The sequence below is a fragment of the Gymnoscopelus braueri genome (genome assembly GCF_963280865.1).
Source record: "Gymnoscopelus braueri genome assembly, chromosome: 16".
In the NCBI taxonomy this organism is placed as follows: Eukaryota; Metazoa; Chordata; class Actinopteri; order Myctophiformes; family Myctophidae; genus Gymnoscopelus; species Gymnoscopelus braueri.
The window spans coordinates 22683052-22708835 of NC_137616.1; the positions used below are offsets into that span (position 1 = coordinate 22683052).

Below are 25784 nucleotides of genomic sequence, written 5' to 3' on the forward strand. Positions count from 1 at the left end.
TGTATATTAGAAAACTTTATTGACACATTACATTTCTTATTCAGTACTTCTGAATCCACACACACTTTTAACAGCACATGTACGCACCGTCACGCATATCAAACATATAGCTGTGGTTAAAAAAAAAGAAGTCAACAATATTAGAATTACGGTACTTTAACCAAAAAAGCACCACAGACAGTAGAGAGGCTATAAGCTAAAGAAACATGATGCTAGATTTCTTCTTCTTTGGCTGGTTATGCCTGAAAGGGATGTCAAGAGAACAGAATTGCACAGCCCGATATCTCTTTCATATACCCTAAGCTTTAATAGAACATTTATTTAGGAAACATTTCAAGTTTAATTTTAAAATTGAACTCTTCAGTTTGGTAATCCTGGTTCTTAAAAATATGGTTTTAGGCTTAGATCTCCAGCATGACATGTCAGGGATTCACACCATTGAAAGTAATGCCAATGTTACATAAAAACAAGAACACAATCAATTGCCACAAGTGATACAAAGGTCTACTGTCAGGTGAAACACACAGTTACCACAAGCAAGAATTGCAACTCATGGTATTTAGAACAGTGACCAACCCCCCCCCCCCCCAGTCCATTGAGTTCAATGGACAGGTGGCGCCATCTTGTGAGGTTTTCATTAACTCCCTTGTAAAAAGAAAAACAAAATACATACAGTATGTAAACGGATGTGTCAAATCCATTTAGCTCATTATATTGTGTGTTTGCTTTTGGCAGAGTTAGTGCACACTCAAGTTTTTCCACCCAATATATGCTGCCGCACACGTAAGGCTGTTAATCTCAATTCGTGTTACGCGTCTAGAAAACGTGACCATAGGAATAGGCAGATGCTTGAAGACATCTGCAGACAAATGCCAACACAACTCTATACCAGCGGACACAACCATAAGTTAGAAATTAGTGAAATAGCTGGTTTAGTGTTGGGATGGAATGTAAACCTGAATACCTGGCACACAAAATGGACTCTTGTGTAAGAAGACAAGTATAGTAATATAAGAAGACTTGGCAAGTACAGAAATATGCTATAAGCATGTAATATGAGTTCATGAAGAGAATTTCCATCTCTTTTTTTTCTTCAGCCTCAAACCAGTCCTGAATCTGGCCCCCACTCATTGGGTAAATCTCTTACTCAACCTTTTTTGCTTGGCAAGTTCAACTAAAAAATAAACCCCTTCATTTTTTTCAAGTTTGACAAGGTCTTCAGAGACTGGGAAAGAAACCATTCAACCCAGTTTTACAATAGGCAAATAGCCAAATATACCATCCCTCTTTGGATCCAGAGAACATGACCCACCCCCCAACAAAAAAAACAATGACAAGGCAACAGGTGTTGAAAGTTAAGAGAGAAGTCCACACAAAATTCGAATGCAGAAATAAATACAAGAGTGCCATACAAAATGGAGAAACAAAAATTAAACAAAGCCCCTGACAGAAAGCAGTGGAATCACGCTCATAACGGCAGTCTCTGGGAATTACATTCAGACGAAGGCCTGGGTACGGCCAGGGGAGTGTTAGTGAAGAAACATATCATCCGCTTTAAATGGAGTTGGCACTTGGAGAACCTTTGTAAAAGGTTTCTCATTTCAAACACTGTTTTCAGCCAAAGATCTTAGTCAAAGACTTTCTCCAAGGCCTTATTTACCATTCTGTTAGACAGGAAAAGGCAGATAAACGTTTGTGTTTGACAGAATTATAAAATACAAGAAAACTAACTGAAGAGAAGAGAAGAGAAGAGAAGAGAAGAGAAGAGAAGAGAAGAGAAGAGAAGAGAAGAGAAGAGAAGAGAAGAGAAGAGAAGAGAAGACCTCCAGAGTCTTCTGTGAAGTCCCTTTCATAAAGTAGCAAAGAGACACGCTGCCTCTAATCAGCCGAGTGGAGCTGTGCTGCGCTGGGAACGTTGGTGGAAAATGTGGCATTATGCTAATAGAGGCAAAGAGAGCTGACTCTCCCAAGTTCCTTCTAGCCCACGGTGCCACTACATTAGAGGCGAGCGAGGACAGCTTTCTGGGTGGGAAGTTTACCTCCTGCGGAGAGAGAGAGAGAGCGACAGAGAGAGAGAGAGAGAGAGAGAGGGGAAAAGGCAATATAAGAGAAATGGAGAGAGAGGAAGAATAGAGGACAGATAGAGAATAGGAGATGGAACATTTAGGGCCTCAACTGTGCTGAGGTGAGATTGTTTTATTCGTCCAGGCAATACAGCTGACACATCAGAAGGTATAAGGTTGTGACAGATTTGATTCTGAAACTGTTGGTTCCCGTCACTGGCTGAGACACACAGTGTTTGATCATACCATCACCACAAACGTTATGGCATTTCTGCGAGGAGGAGCTGGAAAAGGTGCTCGGAATGAAAATGGCCTAAAAGAAAATCTCATTGCTAAGTGGAAAGGAGGGAGATAGAGAGCAACGATCCTCAAATACTTGAATGTGGTCCATTTACTAGTGACATTGGAAAGCACAACACAAATTGTGCAGGGAATCATTTGCTAATCACACTCTGTTAACACTCCGTTCTGATATGTGAGAATGACGAAACTCAAAAGTCATGTATATAATTATAGTGATCCTCCAGCAGCTTGTGTTTGACAGAAGCATTAAATTCTTGGTTTAGTTATTATATTCATTGTAACTTCTCACTTTATGATACTAAAAGGATTCCATTTGTTTAATTGCCACACAGCATAATAAGCTGTATCTTGGATCTTGCAGGCTTTTACCCAGGCTACATTTTCCATAGTGTGAGTTAAAGCAGCAGCTGCTAAACCCAATACTCAATTATATCTCCACTGCTTTAACAACTAGCCAAACTGGAAAAGAATGGACTTGTGCCGGCTGGCATGTACAGTAAGGCAGCAACAAAGGAACAACAAAAGAATGGACATTTTGAACTGTATTGTGTCCCTCAGTTTTGCCATTATATGTATTTTTGAATGCAATGCTTGCAGTACCTCCAAGTTAAGCATTTGGCCGTACTATTTTACACTACATGGAATAAATGTCCTTCTGACAACATCATTGTGAGGATAAAAGTCACACTATTAAGTCTCAAGACAAAGTCAGTGCAACACGTTAATGGTCAAACTAATGCTACATGGGTGTTTTTGCTCTTACCTAGGGTGTCTTCCAATGAGTTGACCATAATCTTGTTCACTTTCAAAGTCACCTGGTCCGATCTAAAGTAATGATATTGAAGCACACGATTATTTTCGGCAGAAAAAAGAAAAAAATGTATTTGCAAATTCGCAAAGCTCTACAGTTTTAGTTTGGGAGGCCAAATCAGTGTGGCAGTTCAACCACTTGAACCCTAGCGAGTAGCGGCCCTATTCTGGGCATATTTCGTGAAGACAGGCAAACATTCAATGAAAATGACAGATCTACAAGCTCACAACGCATCGCATTGTGAGCGTGTTTTCCAGTAAAGACATTTTGTGTAGAGGGAAAAAAGTCAGGCATGACCGAAGGCTACGCACCCTTTGACCTTCCGTACGGCATTCAGCCTCAGCAGAGCAGCCAGTGCGTTCTTCTGGAGGTCTGATGACAACACCTCGCTGTACCTCAGACCACCTGGGGGAGACACACACACACACACACTATATGTACACTCTGTGAAAGGAAGAGGTCCTATGGAGGACACAGACCGACAGACATATTTGAAAAGAACAACCATACAGAAAGATTAAGAGAGAGCACGAGGGGCACAGTAGAATTCTTCACAGGCCAATAAATTAAAACCGGACCGATCCGAGTGAGTTGAAGCCCGAGTCCAAACCTGTTCGTAATACAGTAATGAGCCCGGGCCTGACCCAGAGAGATAGTGAGAAAGAGTGCGTATGCAAGAGACAGAGAGTGCGAGACAGAGAGAGATAACAGTGAAAGAGAGAGGACAAGAGAGAGACCGTCACATAATGTTTATTTATGGTCATGTGTGAAATTGAATCATCTTCTCATATCAGACACTGGTTCTAGCAGGTGAGTTTATTTGTGACACAGTGGCTCCATCGTTAAATGCAGGCAACGCACACACATGCTATACACACACACACACACACACACACACACACACACACACACACACACACACACACATTCCCAGTTTCATTTCCACCAAGTAGTTAATAAACCTCACTATTATCACACTTTCCTTCACCGTTTCAGTTGTGCAACCACACTTGTGTTATATTTCCATTTACACATACATTCACACAGTCTGAAATAGAACCCTGCAATATCTCACAACACAAATGGAGAGGTGTCCCTTTTGGAACCTCAACCTCTTAGGTACTACTCACGGCCAAAGCACTGCTCCACTTCTCTCCCAACTTGCTACAAAAATCGCTCATGCAAAAGTATAGAAGTACTTCTATTTTATTTTCCACCTTCACATGTGTCTCCTTTTATAATAATCATAAAGTGCTCTATATTTCATCTCGCAATTTACTTCCGGGTGTTCCGTTTTGAACAGCCAATCATCTGCGAGATAGTGAGCACAGACAGAGAGGGAGAGAGAGGGAGAGAGAGAGAGAGAGAAAGAGAGAGGGAGAGAGGGAGAGAGGGAGGGAGGGAGGGAGGGGGAGGGGGAGAGAGAGAGAGACAAGGAGAGCATGTGTGTGTGTGTGTGTGTGTGTGTGTGTGTGTGTGTGTGTGTGTGTGAGAGAGAGAGCGCGAGAGAAAGAAGGAGAGAGAGAGGGAGGGAGGGAGGGAGGGAGGGGGAGAGAGAGATGATGAAGGAAGACACACAGCTGTGCGCAATGACTGCACAGACAGACAGACAGGACAAGCACAGGCTGCACAGCTGATTTTCAGCGTTCGCTGTTGTGATAACTATTAAAGTTTCTAAAACGTAACTTTCACGTGACGTTTATAGGGGGAAACATGATGAAAGCATTTGTTTTCGCATTGGTAGGTCAGGAAAAAAATTATAATACAATAATAAAATTAAAATTACATTAAAAAAAATATATATATTTTTTTAAACTACATTCAAATGGCAATTTTAGCATTCGATTTACAAAAGAGCGAGACACAGACACGGAGAGAAAAAAATACTCGGGGGGTGGGGGGGGGTTACAACACGGCCGATCGATCTACACCAGACTTTTCATAGCGAGCGTATGCGTGGTGCGCACAGCGCGTTTGTTTAGATCCAAGTGATTATCAATGATACCGGCTACACCAGGCGCGCGGATACGCTGTTATATTATCTTATTCATTCGAACTCTGTAGAACTTCTCCGTGTTGTGTGTGTGTGTGTGTGTGTGTGTGAGAGAGAGACACACACACACTGCAGGCAAAGGGGCGGGGGGCCGGGTGAAGTCAAGGCACAGACGGGTCGCCTATGTTGTTTACGGACAAAGGATGTTATGAGACACAACAAAAATTAAACCTGCCTTAACAGTTGCGTGCATTAGCACACAATGAGGCTAAAGGAAACATTCTGTCTAAATCACTAAATCTCCAGTTTGCTAATTCACTACTTCTACTACTACTTCCCTATTTGAAACTTTCAATTTCTCTAAATATTATACACTTTCACGCCAGCCTACCCAGCCAGCACGCCCATTGCGTCCCATATGGTTTCAAGGTAGGCTAAACCATATGGGCCCCATGTCGGCAATGTCAGCGGGATCCACTTGGGTCCCAACTGGGATGCCCATGTGGGATATAAGTGGGTTCTATCTGGGCCTTAGGTGGGTCCCACCTAGGCAATTCTATGTGGGACCAAGGTGGGTCCTAACTGGGTTGCCCATGTGGGCTATAGGTGGGTCCTACCTGGGCACTAGGTGGGCCCCAACTAGGCAACTCTATGTGGGACTGAGGTGGGTCCTAACTGGGTTTGCCCATGTGGGCTTTAAGTGGGTACTACCTGGGCCCTAGGTGGGCCCCAATTTGGCAATTTATGTGGGGCTGACATGGGACCCATATGGTTTCAAGGTGGGCTGAACTATATGGGCCCACTTGGGCTTTCCCGTGTGGGCTTTAGGTGGGTTCTACCTGGGCCCTAGGTGGAACCCAACTAGGCAATTTTATGTGGGACCGAACCTTATTGGACAGACAGGGGGACAAACACACAGGGACAGAGACAGAGGGGAGCACAGGACACTCAGTGTTGCCATGTCCTCTGATTATAAGCGAATTTGCCTTACTTTTCACCACAGTGTTGCCATGTCCCACAATTATAAACGACTTTGCCCTACTTTCACGCAATACTCTCGCTCACACTGTGAGGTGGCTGTAAGGTGGATCTGCGATGCGAAGTGTACGACGCGTCACGCTAGATGTGAGGGCCGCGCAGCGGCCCGAACTTCTAGTTATTACAACAGAAAAATGGCACACCTATTAGACATGTACTGTAAATGGCTTTATATTTTTTAGGTTGCTGTGAGTGGCTTCTCTCTGCATTGCTGATGGATTGTACTGATTTGGAGTGCTAGACCCTGTTTGAGTACTCAACATTTTCACTCAGTGCTTGCAACTGTATTAGTGTAAAAAAATATTATAATAATAGTAATAATAATAGTAATAATAATAATAGTAGTAATAGTAATAATAATAATTGTGCTTTGTTTTTGTTGATCAATTTGCATAAATTGTTGGCCTGAACCAGGCCTGAGCCCGCTAGGCCCCGGCTGAAACTGAGAACATTACAGCACGGCAGTGAAGGACAGAGAGAGTATGGAGAAACTGAGACAGTACCTGCTATTATGAGTTTAACCATGAAGCTTCGAACAGCAGGGACAAACTGCTTCTCTGTCAAACTGTCAGTGGCCTCTTCGCACAAGAACCGACACACCACCTGGACAGACACACACACACCCAAAGTTGTTCAACGTCTGCACAAATGATGTGATGACAGCACCCTCTTGAGGTCTACTGCTGTGAAATGCAGACACAAACCTTTTTCTACATGTGTCAAGTGCTTGAATAGGGCCGGTACTGACTCTGAGTGGTAGTTGTTCCCACCTGAGTATCCATTTACTGGTGAATCTAGGTATATTTTCAGGACTTTCAGGTATGCCCACTGCCAAATTGACTGAGGAAATCGCCTAAAATTATAGATTTATTTTGGACCAAATTGTTAGTCCCCTCTGCGAAAATAGTAACTATAGTAGAAAATAGCAAATCTGCAAGCTCACAACATAGCAATGCATCGTGTGTGTGTGTGTGTGTGTGTGTGTGTGTGTGTGTGTGTGTGTGTGTGTGTGTGTGTCACCTGGTATCCCTGTAGGAAGGGATCCAACAAGGCGGTGAGGAACGCTAGTGTTCTCCGTCCTTTCTCTGTCACCAACAGCTCTTGTTGTGACACCTGCAGTGCTGCCGTTTTCAACAGCAAGTAGCAAGCCTCCTCAAAATCCTGCAGTCAGAAAAAAAGAACATTCAAACGTGTGTGTGTGTGTATTGAAGCAAGTGCCATCAAAGTGGTGCGTGTGTGTGTGTGTGTGTGTGTGTGTGTGTGTGTGTGTGTGTGTGTGTGTGTGTGTGTGTGTGTGTGTGTGTGTGTGTGTGTGTGTGGCAGGAATAGATATAAGTTTTCAGCAAGTCAAAAGTTCACAGCACTGCCAGGCAGACAAGTCACACACCGCACTCGACTCTGTGCATAACTGTAATCCGACTTTTCAGGAGGTGGCATACCCGTTTCCTGTTCCAGCTCAATTTCCCATAGCTTCGTTTGTTTGGTTTGGCAGCAGGTTTGAACCAGAAGCATACATAATACCTTGACATGCGTTTCCAATTAAAATCAGCTGCTGAGGCAATCAAACGATGTTGAACTGGGAAAGGAAACAGGTACTGTATGCCACCTTCTGAAAACTGGGACTACAGTTATGCACACAGCCTATTCAAGTCTCAAGTCATTAATGATTAATTCTCAGTCGAGGCTCAAGTACTTGTGTTGTTTTCAAGTGACGTTCAAAAGCTGTGGCTAAAGACAAGTCTAAGTGACTTGAGTCCTCAACCTCTACTGCCAGCTATGGGCCGTTGAACAACATTCTCTAAAAAGCAGAAACTGAACAAAAGGATAATAAAAAGTTGCATTACCTGCACAGTGTCTCCAGGACAAAGGATGAACTCATTGGAGAACATGTTTCTCAGGAAGCTAAACGTGTTGAACACTTCCTCTAAAAACACACAATATTCAGAGTTACCTTAAAATGTTAAAAGACAAAATATCAATTCAAAACACTGTAGAAACCGATGATTTAGCCCAGCTTGTGAATTAATTTAATTCACTCAATTTATGAATCAGACCCAAGTTTTGACTTCAAATATACTTTCTTTCACAGAACTTGATGTTATCCAAGATTTGATTTACCCCTCCAAACTACATTGTCTAACTAAACAGGAATGCCTCAAACATAATATAGAGGAAGAAGGAAAACAACAATGCTGCCTTGGTCGTCAACAGGCAAGAAGCAGGCAGCTCTGTGTGTTTGTCCACCTCACCTTTGTGGGTGGAGGAAGCAGTGTGGATGGCCGTAGCCAGGAGTGCTGGGCGGAGGAACACGTGCAACACCTGGTTCCTGTAGGAGACACAGGACAGTACTGTGACCGCCTGACTAAACAGCTCCTCTTCTGGGCTGGTGACAATGCCACACTGCCCCGCTCCTCCCTGACCTCCTGCAAAAGTCAAGGTGAAAGTCATTTTTCAGTTGTCTTCGGAGGCAATATCAGTGGAATTGTCTCATCAATGCATGGGATATACACACAGTGAAATGGACAAGATACATGAAATGCACAGTAAAACTGGCAGCATAATTCAAAATAAGATTAATACGATTTTTTTCAGTGAGGACGAAAATGTTTTCTATTCGGTCTGCTTTGAAGTGCTGAATGTTAGATCCCACTGTATACAGTGATGGAACGGTGATTTTTCTACCTGGATCTCCATTCTTTGTTTTCCATCACCCACCGACGCACTTTGACATATTTGTCTCGGACATTGTGCCATTTCTGATGAAAGACCATTTTTTCAGTGGACAAAGAGTGTGCTACTTTTATCTCTCTCCGTGAAGAGATAATGCAGGCGTTTGTATTGCCTAACTTCCTCAGCCAACCTTTCTTCAAAACTCGCCATGGTACGTTGTCAGCAGATATAGGAAACAAAATTAATCACAATTTCTATCTTGCTCAATTATGTCACAGGAAATGTGTAGACAAAGTTTCTATTCTCATACATATTCTTATAATAAAACTGATTTATTATCATTTGAGCCCAAAATGAATCACATTTCTCTGAAAAATGAATTTTATTGACACAAATAAGTGATGGTAGCCAGGAGCCATACCACAAAGAAAACGTTCTCTATTCTATTAATTCTGCAGCACAGAGAGTGCAGACAGAGAGCCTAATAATATACACACCTGGTTGTCCCAGCGCCAGGAGGACACGGCCGTCAACGACAGAAACCAGACCTCGATGGAGGGCCAGACTGGACGAGACCACTTCAGAGGGAGCAACATGGTCTGGAGGAGAGAGACACGACAGACAGAAAGAACGAGAATAGACAGAAGCAGCGGAGAGACAGAATTGGTCAGAGTAGTGGGATACCAACAGAATGAAGAGGAAAGGTAGGGCAATGTTAAGTCATGAGAGAGGGGTGAAACATAGTGACACAGGAGGGAAAGGGGAGAGAAGATAGGTTTAGAAAACAGGCAGGCAGGGGAAAGATATACATGAACATTTTGATGTACTTACTGTATCAACCATTTCTGTGAAAATTGAGGAATAAACAGAATCTCAAAGTGCATGTCTATAGAGCACCGAAGTCTGACGTAATTTACGCATCCTATCTGGGTCGCGTTTTTTCCCCCCCCATTCTCAATTCCAATAGACGTGTTTAATACCAGTCAAATAAGAACTGTGTTCCAAAAACAAACAAATGATCCCGGCGGTTTGACTCATGGATATGAAGCATCAAGTGACGGTGAGAAAACGCTAATGTTACTTCCGCCGAATTAGTTACATTTCCGCCAGAAACAGACTGTATCAAATATTAGTGACTGACTATCATAAACGATACAGAGCCACGTCCCTGACAATATCGCAGAGACAGTTAGTTTATTTTTGGACCACAATTCTTATATGAGACGATTCTAAGATGACCCAATGTTATTCTCCATAGAGAAATTACTTCCGCGACCCAGGGGATAAACGAGTGACGTTAGGACTTCTGTACTCCATAGTCTATACCCTAATTGTGCACAGACAAACGGCCTCATTACAGTAGTTTCACTATTGTAATTATGCTTTGCTGCTCATCTACACAATCTAACAACACAATTTCAAACAGCAACTGTTAACCACATCAACCCGAGAGTCCCTATTCTGGGGTGAACATTCATTGAAAATAGCAAATCTCAACGTGTGAAGTAAGCTTATATATCGGCTATTTTTCAAAAATGTCATTGTTTTGTACTTGCATAGTTGGCTTCCAACAATTCAAATACACCTCCATACATTTATTGGATGGAGGATTTTTTTTACCCTCAAGATAATTTTATCGTGATCACATGATCGCATATCCTCTACGAGCACAAATACAGCCACAAAAAAGGGAACATTTGCACTTCAATCTATCTTGAAAAGAACCACGTTTGGCACATCTCAGTCTCTAGGGCACAAGCTGTCACGTTATGTCTGAAAGGCCCATAATGAGGCTGTCATTTGTTGGTCATTCTGTCTGAAAGTCTGTCCACTAGAGGGGGCTGCAGCTCAACTATGCACATCTCTAGATTTCCTTGTACTCAAAGCTACAATCTGGGCTTTTTAATGAATACATTTGTATTTTAACCAATCTCTTCTGTATGTTAATACAATATAACTTGTACATCTGCAGTGGATGGTGATCTCACTACTGTGTCGGTAGGAAACTGTCTAGTTCACTGTTGATTCATTTATTTTAAGCAGACGGCGCACCAGATTGGATTAGATAACCCTAACCCTAGCCACCATCTTTATTGTAGTTCGGACATTGGTGCAATTACCTCCCTCCATCAGGAGAGACATAAAACTTACTGTAGTTTTAAATTAAAAGAAAATGAGGGATGTATATGAGTATACAAAATATTTGTGTTTTTAAATCTGTTATAGTTTATAAATGTTTTATCACTAAGAATACTTTGGATTAACAGCCCTCTCTGCCTTTCGATTACCTGTCAACATTTAAAAATGCTTTTCTTCACAAGTTTAGCAGTAAAAACTATTGTAATGAGGCTGTATATTATCTGTATGTATGTCACGCTGTCTGCTAATTTGTCCACCAGAGCTGCAAACACCAAATACAGCTCAACTATGCACACATCTAGCCTGCCTTGTTTACATTCACATAGTAAGTATTTAGTTTAGAGTGACTTAAAATAAGGGAGCATGCAAGGCTTCATTGTGCTAAAGGACAGCTATGATAGGTCACACAAATTCAGTCGTAACTGAGACTTTTCTGTTACGGGATGGCCACTGCATTAAATGTATACTATTATAAACCACTTAAGCCCCACAAAGGAAAAACAGCAAAAATATCCGGTCTACAACCTTGGTTTGCGACACATTGTGAGCTTGTATATATGCCATCTTCGCTATTTTATTAAAAATAAGGAAATGTTAGTCTGAAATGTTTTTTGAAAGAATTTGTGGAACATTTTGAAAATGTTCACCATACCCAAATAGCAGTGGTGTAAAGTAACTAAGTACATTTACTCAAGTACTGCACTTTTTTTAGGTACTTTACTTTTACTTTACTGGAGTATTTCCAATTGTCTATACTTTTACTTTTACTCCGCTACATCTCAGAAGCAAATATTGTACTTTTACTCCACTACAATTATTTGAAAACTTAAGTTACTAGTTACTTTGCAGATATACAGTTTTACATTATAAAACACACATTAACCACTTTAGCTCGGTTTTATACCTAGGCTATTTGAAAATAGCCGATCTACAAGCTCACAACGCGTCACATCGCGACGCGTTGTGAGCTTGTAGATCTGCTATTTTCAAACATTTTAGTACTTTTACTTTTGGTACTTTAAGTACATTTTGATACCAATATTTTTGTACTTTTACTCAAGTAAATGTTTTATTACATTTACTTGTGACGGAGTACTTCTACATTGCAGTATTGATACTTTTACTTAAGTAAAACATTTGAGTACTTTTCCCACCACTGCCAAATAGGGATCCCAGGGTTAAAGTGCCTAAACACAAAAATCTATCAACAGTGGCATCTTTCAGCAAAGGACCATTAGACTCTTCTAACCCCCAGCGCTCACCAGGCCAGTGGAGGAAGGCTCCGTAGTCACGTGCCAGGACGCGGAGCCAGAGGGTGTGCTCGGTCAGCTCATCCAGTGCCATGCCCTGCTCGTGCCCTGCCCTGGGTCTCTGGTAGTGGTTCTGGAGGAGAAGGGAGGCCATCAGCACCCAGGGCTTCAGCACCATGTTCTCCTCCTGTGAGCGCACCAGCCTGTAGGCCGTGTCATTGACAAAGCTCTGTGTGTCATCACTGGGTCTCCTGGGGATGTGTCTAGAAAAGGGATGTTTATCATAAGCAAAACCTGTTTTAGTCATCACAGTACATGATGTATCGTTTTGTTTTGTTGTTTAACCCAACCGACATGCATACTCGTTCGTGTCAGGGTATTGTAATCGGCCCTGTCTGTGTGTGCCTATCACAATGATTACATGTATGATTGCAATTGTTTGTGGTAATCGCAATTATTTAGCATAATCATTAGAATCGTTTTATTTTTATTTTTTATTAAGTATATATTATTTGTTCATGTTCCCTCATAAAGGATATGTATACGGATACATCAATGAAATTAGTTTATTTTAGTTTATCCCCTTTCTATGTAAAGGGGAAGGGTTTTTATATGCACCAAAAAAAAATGCAAAAGAAATTACTGAGGAATTGTCTTAACATGTTTTGACTCAATAAAATATTTCAAAAAAAGAATAGTTTTCATTCTGCTGTATAAAAACAGCTGGATGAAATTAACTGAAATGTCTCCACAGAAATGTGGAGATTGTGCACAGTGCAGAAGACAAATGTTACCTGTCCATTAGACTATAGAGGACAGCTAGGAGATATTGGAGAGTGTTTTGCATACCTTGGCATGAGGTTGAAATGGGAGCGTTTGACTCTGCCTTCTGCTAAGCTTCTGACAGACACAGGTTGGCCAAAGTACACATGGATGCTTCCGTAGTCTTCACTGAGAACCTTCCTTGCTTTAAACAGACCCTGCAAAGGGGACATGGACAGACTGAATTATACTACTGCTGCTGAATATACAGCACATTTACAAACCACTTCATGAAACAGTAACACATCATCGCAGAAAAAACAAAAAGATATTGGCCTCACGATACGATATATGGCACTTTTTTATTATGAAAATATATGGGGGGGGGGGAAAGCTTATGAAAATATATGCGGGGGAAAAAAGCTAATGCAAACAAAATGATACATATCGTCACGAAAACGTATCGTGATATATCGCGGGACGATATATCGGCACACCCCTAGTTTATAACACAAAATACGTTTTACTTATTTGCTGGATACAATTGTAGGAGTTGAGAACAGTTTGATTGTATGCCAAACCACAAATACTGTTACACCATATGGGATTACAGTATATGGACCTTATATTATATGGAATATTTTTTATCAGTGTGTTAAATCTTTTACTGAATTGGAACAAACTACCAATTAAGCACAACAATTTAATGTTCTACAATTCTTCAATTTACTTGTTTTGCAATACCCCTACTGTTTGGTCTGGGAGAGTGTAGACAACCACGTATCTCCTCCGATACACATGGAGTCAAAAGCTGGTTCTTTTCACCTGACAGTAAGGAATTTCACCTGGAGGGTGAAAATGGGAAGGAACACGAGGGAAATATTGAACGGGAGGACTAGGACGGAGGCAAACGTCCTCCCACTGGGGACTAATCAGTGGCAGGTGAGCCAGTAGGGTACAACACCAGTGGAAACACAGAAATGTGTGGGGAGGAATTCATTGGCGTAACGACAAATTTGGCGAGAAAGAGGGGTAACAAATAATTGGCAACAATAAAATAAATAAATACATTAAAAAGAACAGTGAATTTATCAGATCCTGTAGTGACTCACAGAGGTGGACTCCTTGGGTTTGGGCACTCCCAGGAGCTCCCTGGCATAGAGCGATTCCTCCAGTATCCTCTCATAGCTGATACTGACTGGTACCAGGCTGACGTCAAACACCTCACCTTTAAAAAACGGCTCCATCACTATGTTCAACAGACCTACAGCGAGGGAAAGCCAAAGAGAAATGTATAGATGAATTAAGATTTTTTTTAAAACATCAAAGTTATGAGGTGTATGACGCATGAAAGACAGAAAATAGATATGTATTATTACACACTACTAGTAAGACCATAAGGCTTTGTTCAATGCGATAAATCCGTAATCACCACATCTTAAGACTCCACAAATGATCAACTGATCATCAAATGAAAGAGAGACCTACCTAATGCACAATAAGCTCAGAACTGCCCAACAATACAATTTAGGCATTTAGCAGATGTTCTTATCCAGAGTGACTTAGAAAAGTGCCCAATCAGAGGAAAGTTCCATGAACATTAAATTGTCAAACACCAACAGGGCAAGAGGCCATGGGGTTTGAGTAATACGAGATCAAAAATATGCTATGGCAGTAACACTCCAAGCATCTAAGCTACATACTGTAGTTACAATCTAAATGCTAAGTCAAACAAGGGTCAGCTGAAAGGACACATGCCAATAGCACAGGCTATGTGGTTTAGGCTTACCTATTTTGGGAGTGAGAGACTTGCATGTTCTGCTTCTCGTCCCTTCTAGGAAGAATTCAATTGGTGCAAATCCATTCTGGAGGGTCAGGTGCAGAGATGGAAAAAAAAACAAAAAACAATAAGTGTTTTGACATTTGATGTGTTTTCACAATTAAAAATAAAGATATGTATTGTGTATTATCCACACGTTTAGCAGCACATTGATGAGAATCTTTCATGAATATCATTGGTCAACTAATCATGTCACACTGATCAATAGTAGAACCCGACCAATAGTATATTGGTAATGGTATTGGCAGTTATGCAACCGATGTGTCCCGATTTCAAGCTGGTGTCCCTATTTTGGGCATGTCATTATAGTCATTATATAATTTTCAACATGTTTATAATAATTTGAGGGTTAGGGCTAAATGAAATTAAGTTCAGTTTATGGGTGCAATTTGTACTTATATGAATATTTTATAATTAAAATAAAATGTTCTGACTACTCCTTAATTATCAGTGGCCTAGGACTCTCCAATCCGCGGGACCAAAAGATCTGGCATGCATCAATTTGATAGTATCACAGCATTTAATTCTAAATCCATATTGCAAAGTAATTACCTAGTTATATTTCTTAAATACTTGAGAATGCCAGCTGAATAACAATATCATGAACATTATCTAGGCTAGACAATTTGACAGGCGATTTTCCAAGCCTAAACATATATTGTGATATTTATCAATATCGGAAGAAGGGCTTGGCTTAACATAAAGTTATATTTTTTTCCATATGGTCCCATCATTATCAGACTCATCTATTTCTTTGGATACACTGACGCTGCATTCACACACTGACAGTTACAAAAGTTACACAACAACCAAGCATGACCAGCTGCATTGCTCTTGAGTTGCTGTTGAAGTGTTGCTCAAGCCACACTGCGTAAATGAAAAGGAACTGGTTGTGGTTAACTGCAAGAATGAGTTTTACTTCCTTATACTGACTGGCACAGGAATTGTGGGGAGAGAGAAGGGTAGTGCAAATGGTGAAACAAAAACATATGATTGATTGACACTTCACTGCGTCACTGAAGCACTGAAAAAAGTTGAAGTATAGTGACACATGTGTCAGGCGTCAGTTTGTAGCTTCATGTCGCTTGCTTCCATTGCTTTGTCGCCACTGGTGTGAATGCAACCTTAGGTATAATACCGGCAACACAGTTTCTGTGTTTATCTGGCAACTTGCATTTCAGGTTCTCTCACAAATAGATCAGCAATCACATTATAACCTATCATAATGGCCCAACTGTATCACATTAACTAGAGAGTACTATAGATGTCTTCTCAGTCACACCACGCTGCATAGTTTTTTGTTTTGATTTAAGACTGATTCAATGAAAATGTCAAAATATGAAATAATGATTTGCCAAAATGTTTCCACCTTCCTGCACTACACCTTTAAGTTAACCCATATTCACCTGTTTCCTAGGCTGTGTGTTTTCCACTTCCTGTCGATTTCATTGGATATCATTGGTCATCTGACCAGTTTCATTGGATTTCATTGGATCAAATCGACAGGAAGTGGAAAACACACAGCCTAGGAAACAGGTGAATACAACTCAAGCCAACAGTAGGAGACTGCAAGAAAAATAACATCATCCTACTGTATAACAGTGGTTCCCAAATAGTTTCAGCTCAAGACCCCAAAAAAATTAGGACCCAAACTTACAAAAATCCATTAGCTGATATACACGATCTACAGGCTTGTAGATCTGCTATTTTTGCTATTTTTTACATTTTTGTAAAATTTCTCCTTTTTTGTGTGAAAGATTGTCTTGTCTCTTTTTTTGTAGGAAAGGGATAGTTACTGTGCCCAAAATTGGTCACAGCCCTGTGTTTGGGAAACAAACAATTTTCAAACAGCCTGCTATCCTTACCCTAAGCATGGTCTTGACGTACTCAGAGAATGCAGCCCAGTACAGCTTGTCTGCACCAAACGACCGTCTGATGAAAAACGCTCCAGACATACGCAGCATCTCACCGACCATCTTCATCCCCATGAAATCTGCAGAGATATTGTGAATTCATATTATTCATTTTATGAATGTGATATAAAAAATTATTGTGTTTTTGGAAGACGCTCTGTTTTTCTTAAAACTGCTGAATTATCATTACTGAACGATTACTGGCTTACTTCCACTGAACAATTTAATCTACGGTATGTCACGGTGCCCAAAAATATGTTTATAAATTAACTGTAATCTTATATGAGTAACAACAACTGGCAATTTCACACAACATAGGGAAGACGTTGAGCTCTGTATAGTCCTAATGCGTAAAACAACATAAAAACAAGAACGGGATCATCTAACTCAAAAAGTGTTTTGTCTCTGCAGGAGGCTAGCAGTCTGTATGCACTCAGTTTTTTTTAATATTTACAGTAACTTTAATATAATAGAAGTCAACGGGACTGTGACCGCGCTGAAACCTTGCCTAAATTTTTTATCGTATGTCGTAGATACATCATAGACAACTGATGTCACAGGCCAGTCACATGAGGGCCGGGATCCACATTTTCTATGTGGGTCCAGAGATCCACCTAATTTCCTTGTTTTTTTTTCCCTCAAGTTGGTCTCCTAATTATGTATGTAATTGACTGCAAAATATATTTCTAAATTCCTTATACTTCACAGGAAATGCTGTAATGTGACACTGTTATAGTCTTTTAGTATTATATATGAAGTTTACCACTTTTTGAATGTACTAGTAGAGAGCTGGGTAAGAGGCCGTGTCAGATACAGGGTGACAGAAGGACAGAGTCAGAGGCGGGAAAGTCTGCAGCCTGCTGCAAACTGACACTCTAAACTCTCACCCAGTCCGCTCAGTATTGTAATATCATACGTGGAGTTGTGAAAGACTCATTGCAAAATACACGGACCACCACAGTAATAAGAACCTGAACACACGAGTTAAGATGCATGAATGGTGAGACAGCACCTTAGGATATCCCAGCCTAAAGTCAACAGGTTACTTACAGTATAGACAAGAACTGGCAAATGTAAGACAGGGGTTCCCGGTTTGACCAGTCAATGTGACATGGACTTGGAAAGGTCAAAGCTCTCAGATGGGTAAATTATTCTACGAATAACGTTAATCAATGTACTTGGATTACACTGTGACGACATTCATCTCATGTATAAAGACACCCTGAATCCTGTAAAATCCTAGGCAGACCTGCAGCGGTCTGCTTCAGCTTGTGTTATTGGCTTATGTATGGCTGACTATTTAAATAAACTAATATGTGATTATAACTCGTCGTTGTCTGTCGTAACTTTGATTAATAAGTTAACAACACATCTCCTGGGGTCAGTATAGAGTTTTTAAGGGCTGCTGTTGCTCTTACCCATTCCCGCAGCAATGACAGGCAAGGTCAGGTCATAGGTGTACAGAATGTAGGACATGAGCAAGAAGTCCATGTAACTACGGTGACTGGGCAGCAGAACCACGGGATGATCTTGGATGGCCTGTTGGAGCTGACAACACACATAGAGTATAATGCAACACTTTAGTGTGTTGTGTTTGGATGAGCAGTAGATGTTACGATACCTGGGTTTGAATCTACTTTAGGTGGTAACACATACTCACTCTCTGAATACCCTCTTCATTGACACACACACTCCTGAACAGTGCTTTGAAGGCCTTGCTGAGAGCGAAGGCGAAGAAACGCACGGTGCTGAGCTGCTGGCTGTGAGCCATCTCATCCAAGATGGACGACGCCTGTTCCTGGATCACATCAGCAGCCGTGCCCGTTTCCTTAGACACCTTTAGTACGGCAATCAGAGTCACAGGGCAAGTTTAAGGATGACGTAACCACATAAACCCAAGCGTCCCTATTCTGTGCGTATCATGATAGGCTAACATTCAGAGGAAACAGCAGATCTACAAGCTTACAAGGCGTCACATTGAAACGCGTTGTGAGCTTGTAGATGGCCTATTTTCCGCAAAGAGATTTGGTGTAGAGGGGGAAAAAGGAGCGGATCAGGTATAGACCCCGGGCCACCCCGGTCAAATAAGTACTGTTTAAGTGGTTCATTTACCACATGTCTTAAACCAAGTAGGCTTTTAACAATTATAATACTTCAGGTGGCTTTTGCAAGCGGTTCACTAAAACTATCATCACAACTTCGATATTGATGCTTGGCACTGTAGAGAAGGTACCTTATAATCCTAAACACACAGATCTTTGAGATGTTGCTCATCATAACAAGGCAAAACTGATGAATTATCCAGAGAATAAATGATGCTATGTTCAGATTACAATATTGTTGGGGCCTGTCTTACAATAACTTTATTATACCGAACATCACCTAGTCACACAGATTTCTTTTGCACGATAGTCTCATCCAATGTGATATATTGTATAGATTTCAATTTCTTTATTAGACTAATATGGCTTTTCCTCTTATATCTGTCAGTCTATTGGCTATTAATCAATATATTTAAATGCTAGTTTGTCCCACCAGGTCGTACCTGATTGATGACATAGTGCAACTGGTCAGACTGGAGCACAATGTTCTTGAGCATGCTGGGGTGACAGGGAGTCACTCCTTTGTATAAGAGAGGCGTGTAGCTTCTGAAGGCATATCGCAGATCACTGGACTTCCTCCTTTCTTCCAAAATATCCTCAAAGTCATCTCTTTTCTTCAGCGCAGGGTCCCTATGCTGTCAAATGAAAACCAAAAGCATCATATAAAATTTAAGAAAGAAAATTATGGGGGAAATACAATTTATTCTTAATATACCTGAATTGCATGTACTTACTCAATTGAACTAACTGTCCAAGAGAGAACCTACAGTTGCAGTACATTACTACATTCAATATATATTGTAATGATGACTTTAAATTACCTATAGCCAGCAAGGGGCGACATGGGTTGACTTTAGTTCAGACACATGCACAATTAATGCAATGTCCAGAGCTCTTGTATCTCTTTGGATATGTCAATCCATTTATTAAAGATCTTAAATCCAAGATTTCAAACAGATGCTTGCTTCCACCATTCAAATCCATAAAGATGGACAATAACTCATATTATAAGCCTTCCCCAAATTGCACACCTGGTGTCAATCATCCCTCGCCAGAGGTATATTATCCAACTTTGGTGATAGATTACCCTGTGGTGATTAACAAAGCCACAATATGCACCATGGATACAAATAAACAAAACTAAATAAACATAAATTGTATGTTGGCTCCAACAGTAATGCTTTCTCTTGATTACAATTTCCAAAAAGAAAGTAATGTACCATGAAGCATCTAATAAAGTGTCCCTCTACTGTAGGGATTGTTACAGTAGCCTGTGTTTTGGAAATCACTGAGCACAACTTTAAACCCAGACAGTGCAGCGCTATTTACACAGCTATCACCATGGTGTAAAGTAACTATAAATAAAAAACACATGGAGTATTTCCAATTTTCAATACTTTTACCTCTTTTTTTTAATATATATATATATATTTAACCTTTATTTAACCAGTAAAAAAACACATTGAGACCATAGTCTCTTTTACGAGTGTGCACTGGCCAAGAGAAGAGGCAAATATATGTTACACAGCTCTGCCAGTAACAACAAATACATGACATGACAAAGACAAACAAATAACATCCGTAATACCAAGAAAGACCTACCACCAGGGAGGCTCAGAGAGAATCTAAATAGCTAACCATTAACAGACTAATAAAAAACTAATAAGAACAATATATCATGAAACTACTACGCTAATATAAACTAAGATCACAGCGATTGCTACTCGTCAAAGCAGGAGCAATGGCTGGAGAGTGTGCCCATGGCAATCCTCTTAAAAGTCACTAGGGGGATCAAAGAAGCCAATTCTAATCTGGTCTGTAGGTCGTTCCACGACCAGGGCCCAAAAAATGCAAGGCTTTTTTTCCCTGCCTCAGATTTGGTATTGGGTACGATGTAGCGCATCCAAGCATTTGATCTGAGGTTAAGCGAATTTTGGACTAGTTCAAATTTTGAACAAGTATAAGTAGGGAGATTACCAAGAATGGCTTTGTAAATAAAAGTGTACCAATGTAGCAACCTGCGAGATGCTAAGGAGGACCACCCTACTAAGGAGTACAGAATACAATGGTGAGTCCTGTAGGTAGAGCTGGTAATAAACCTCAATGCAGCATGAAAAAGGGGATCAAGTCTACCTAATGTTGAGGAACAGGCGAATCGGTACACAACATCGCCATAATCAAGTTGCGACATAAAAAGGCTAGTGACCAGCCTTTTCCGTGAGGCAGAAGAAAAACAGGACTTCATTCGATAGAAGAAGCTCAGTGTGAACTTTAACTTCTTAGCCAAGGCATCAATGTGGTGATTGAAGTTTAGCTTGTTATCCAACCAAATCCCAAGGTACTTGTAAAGCGCCACCCATTCGATGGTTACTCCATCCAAGGTGGTGATGTTTGGGGGGCTAATGACAATACTATTTGGAGCAAATAGCATGGCCTTGGTTTTTTGGCCGTTTAGTAGCAATTTGCTGTTTACCAATTCATGCTGCAGAGAGACAAAATCTGAGGCCAAGTTTGACACTGCCACGTCAAGTGAAGGGGCACAAGAATACAGAACTGTGTCATCAGCATACATGTGATACTTACAATGCTTAGATTGACTGCAAATATGATTGACATACAACAGAAAAAGCAATGGACCAAGAATGGAACCTTGAGGAACTCCCTTCTCAAGGGTGATGGAATCGGAAACAGTATCGCCAAATTTAACACACTGTGTTCGGCCAACTAAATAGTTTTTGAACCAGCCTAGCACATTGTGACAGAAACCAGCATTAGAAAGGACCTTGAGCAATACATGAGGATCTACGGTGTCAAAGGCCTTGCTCAAATCAATGAATAAGGCAGCACAAAAATATTTTTTACACAAGGCTGCCCTGATGTCATCAATAACATTAAGGCACGCCGTTACAGTACTATGTTTTGCTCTAAAACCTGACTGCATGGGATTTAGGATCGAATGCGAATCAAGAAAAACTTTTACCTGATTTGACACTTGACCTTCTAGGATCTTTGCCAAGGCAGAGAGGTTAGAGATAGGTCTATAATTGTTTACGTCACAAGGGTCACCAGCCTTGAGAAGAGGGGAAACATTTGCTTGTTTCCACGCTTCAGGTAAACTTTGAGTGGAAAGAGAGATGTTGAGATGAGAGATGTTGAACTCTACCCCACTACATCTCTACCCCACTACATCTCAGAGGCATGTTGAGATTGAGAGATGTTGAACTCTACCCCACTACATCTCAGAGGCATGTTGAGATTGAGATTGCGGTTCCTCCTGCTGCTTGACGAAGGCAGTCGCACCCTCTCCTCTCTCCTCCCATCCTATCCCCATAACTTTCCAGCCTCTCTCCACTGCACGAGCGAACAGTCTCGGGAAAAAAACATGGATTATATTATTAACTGGTCGTTAAACGCAATTGACAATTTTCTCAACCCGGCAATCTGGCCCAGACGAGCCAATCTGTCCAGACGGGACCTATGTGAGTGGATATATGGGTGACTCTGACTTCAAATGGAGGGTTCTGTGTTTTGAAGTCCTGCAAATTGAGGATGCAGAAGATGTATATATCTTCGCAGCAACGATAACAGGTTTCTTGCTGATTGGAGCGATAACAGGTTTCTTGCTGATTGGAGCGGGCATTACACTTGTGTATCGAAAAATTGCCAAGATGAGAGCTGCCCGGGACGGAGCGGAGGCGGGCAGAGCGCTGGCTACTCTGACGGGTATGGCCACTGAGCTGAGACGCGACATGGATAACATCACCGAGTGGATCCCCAAACTGGACGCCAAGTTGGGCAACATCACTGAACTTAGGCACGAGGTGGACAACAACAACGAAAGGGTCCGTAGTTTGGACACGAAGCTAGACAACATCTTGGCACGTGCGGAGGTCGAAGCTAGAGGTGCCGCTGAGCGAGCCGGTGCTCTTCGCGCCGACATAACCGCGCTGCAAGGCTATTTGACCATGATCAGAGCGGGCATGGACAGACTGGAAGGCCCACATTTGGATAAACAGTAGATACATTGTCTGCTTTGGATTTTTAGGATCGATTTGGACCCCCCCAAGCCAAAAAACCTGGACTTTTCACCCAGCGAAATGCAGAGAAGAAGATGCCCCCTTCTGGGAGCAGAGCGTGCGAGCAGTGCTTTTTTTGCCTGTGTACCCCATTCTATCCCACCCCCGCTCCCCATCCAAAACTCTTCTTAAGAGGGATCGTTTAGCGCCATGGTGGTATATGGGTATGTTTGTTGTTCATGTTTCATTGAGAGGCAACGAAGTTGCCGCCTTGTATCATGTCATCGTTCGTGCCAGTCCACTGTTACGGCTGCTGTGGTGTTGTTTTTTATTAAGCTGCACTAAAATGAATTTCACCCACTTTTTTACTTTGTAAACCTGTGATGTGACAAATAAAACTGATTCTGAGAGATGTTGAACTCTACCCCACTACATCTCAGAGGCATGTTGAGATTGAGAGATGTTGAACTCTACCCCACTACATCTCAGAGGCATCTCCAGAACAGCCTCCGTCTGCTGCACCAGAGGCAGAGACACGACCACTGTCCCGGACAGAATCTCTCTCTCTGCTCTCATCTGCTGACACTACACTCAATAAAGAAAACCAGCCTGTCGATTCCAGCGTTGCTCTTGGTAAGTGAATGTCTAAATGTAATGTAACAAATGTTATCATCATAGATTTGTGTGTGCGTGTTTATTTACTTATTTATTACAAGTGTGTGTGTGTGTGTGTGTGTGTGTGTGTGTGTGTGTGTGTGTGTGTGTGTGTGTGTGTATTTATTTATATATTTATTTATTACAAGTGTGTGTGTGTGTGTGTGTGTGTGTGTGTGTGTGTGTGTGTGTGTGTGTGTGTGTGTGTGTGTATATATTTATTTATTACAAATGTGTGTGTGTGTGTGTGTAGTCAATAGAATACAATGATAATTTGATCTAATCATGTATATGTCTATTCCTTGTAGGAAAGAGTGGCTGGCCAGTTTTGTGGACTGAAGAGCAGGCTCTGGGTTTCAAAGACAGGCACCCGTGGTTGGATTGGAGGTATGTATGCATAATTTGATGATGTTTATAAGTGCCATTTATGCTAGGGCACTTTTTTTTTTTGCAAATGCAAACATTTTTCTCACTGCTTGTTATTGCTGCTGAAATGTGTGAGGAGCCCAAACAAAAGATACAAAGACAGATTTTTTTTGAGTGTACATATGGGCCACTTTTTTTGCACATGCATTTTTTTCTTCAGTTATTTGTATTTCTTTATTATTGCTGCTAAACCAAAACAAAAGAATGTTAACTCTTATGTGGTTGTATGCAAGACTTACAATAAAAACAATCTTGAATCTTCAATACGGTTTGTGTCTTCAATGCCAAGTTAATACTATTCTGTAATAGATACATGAATGCTTGCTGTTAACACTGCTATTATGTCTGATAAGCCTAATCAGCATCTATTTATAGAAATACTTGCGCTCTTACATGGTAATAATCGTTGCGTTGCATTGAAAATGCATCTAAGCTTGGAAGTGGTTGAGCTCAGGTGATCAGACATCAGTAAGAAAAATCAGTACAAAAGAAAAATCAGTACAAAGCATATTGCATGTGGGCCACACACGCGCGCGAAGCGCGCGGATTTTTTTTTTACATTAATTAATTATAGACGCGCGCATGCCGTGCGTGTGGGAGGCAGGGAATAATCATAGTATACCTTCAAAAAAAAACTAGAACACAACACTGCTATAGGCTATTTGAAAATAGCTAATCTACAAGCTCCCAATGTGTTGTGAGCTTGTAGATCTGCTATTTTCAAACATTTTAGTACTTTTACTTTTGGTACTTTAAGGATATTTTGATGCCAATACTTTTGTACTTTTACTCAAGTAACATTTTGAACACATGCAGGCCTTTTACTTGTAACAGAGTATTTTTATATTGTGGTATTGCTACTTTTACTTAAGTGAAATATCTGAGTACTTCTTCCACCACTGTTGACGCGTTACATTCACGCAAAGTATGAAGACATTGTGTTTGACTGTAATGTCAAATCACCCGGAAGACTCGCCCCAATACACGCTCACCCCATTTTCTTTCGCGGACCAGCGTTTGAGGTATTCTTGTATTTGTTTTACTGAGGATAAGGTTACAAATAAGGTTAGGGTTAGGCATAGTTTTACTGAGGTTAACTTTAGGAATATAAGGTTAGGTTAGGCACCCTTTTACTGAGGTTACGTCGGATTTGCCCCAGGGCGACTGTGTTTTGGGGCGAGCGTTTTGTTATTGTAACATAGCTGTTTGTTTACCATCAATCAATGCACATATACATACATACCGAAAAAGGAGATTTTGATGCCATTCTTCTTCAGCACGACTTATAAAAACGTAGAGGTTGTTTCGCTGGAATGTCAACTTGCCAAAGGGTTCTTACGCCTCATAAGAAGCTATTTCACATTTAAAAGCATCTGTAGTTCATTGGATTCACATGGGCGGTGTCTACGCCCAACAACACTTCCGCGTTTATTAAACTACGGTGGTCGGTAGGGTTGCCATGTCTTTTGGCTTGTTTTCGCTTGTTAATTATTGGTCGTTGCGGGTTGCGTTTTTTTTTTGGCGGGGGGGGGCTGGTTTCTTAATGGTTGTTAGTTGCATATTTGGGATTGCTTCCTTATGTTGTTTAAACCAGTGGTTCTCAAACACTATGACAAAGACCCCAGATTAATATGTATTTGTATGCGGACGGAAAATACCATATTTGTGTTGTTAAAAGATTCCACATTTGTCAAATTGTTTCCAAGATTCTTTTGAAAATAGCAGATCTAAAAGTTCTTGTAGATCTGCTATTTTCAAATAGCCGGTTTAAAACATAAAAGTGCTCATGTGGCTTGTTTTCATA

The 25784-nt window shown here is 41.0% G+C and overlaps 1 protein-coding gene across 1 annotated transcript; it reads right to left on the minus strand.

Moving 5' to 3' along the window:
• On the minus strand, nt 1-25383 carry gnpat (glyceronephosphate O-acyltransferase). Its single transcript, XM_080452521.1, has 17 exons — nt 25224-25383; nt 19328-19519; nt 18443-18619; nt 18201-18330; nt 16735-16862; nt 14819-14894; nt 14142-14293; nt 13117-13247; nt 12280-12530; nt 9376-9477; nt 8458-8631; nt 8053-8132; nt 7229-7369; nt 6712-6811; nt 3489-3582; nt 3130-3191; nt 1-2042 (listed from the first exon to the last, which is right to left on the minus strand). The coding sequence occupies exons 1-17, from the start codon at nt 25245-25247 to the stop codon at nt 1999-2001; spliced, it is 2058 nt and encodes a 685-aa protein (XP_080308647.1). The 5' UTR covers nt 25248-25383; the 3' UTR covers nt 1-1998.
• Nucleotides 25384-25784: the final 401 nt, after the last annotated feature.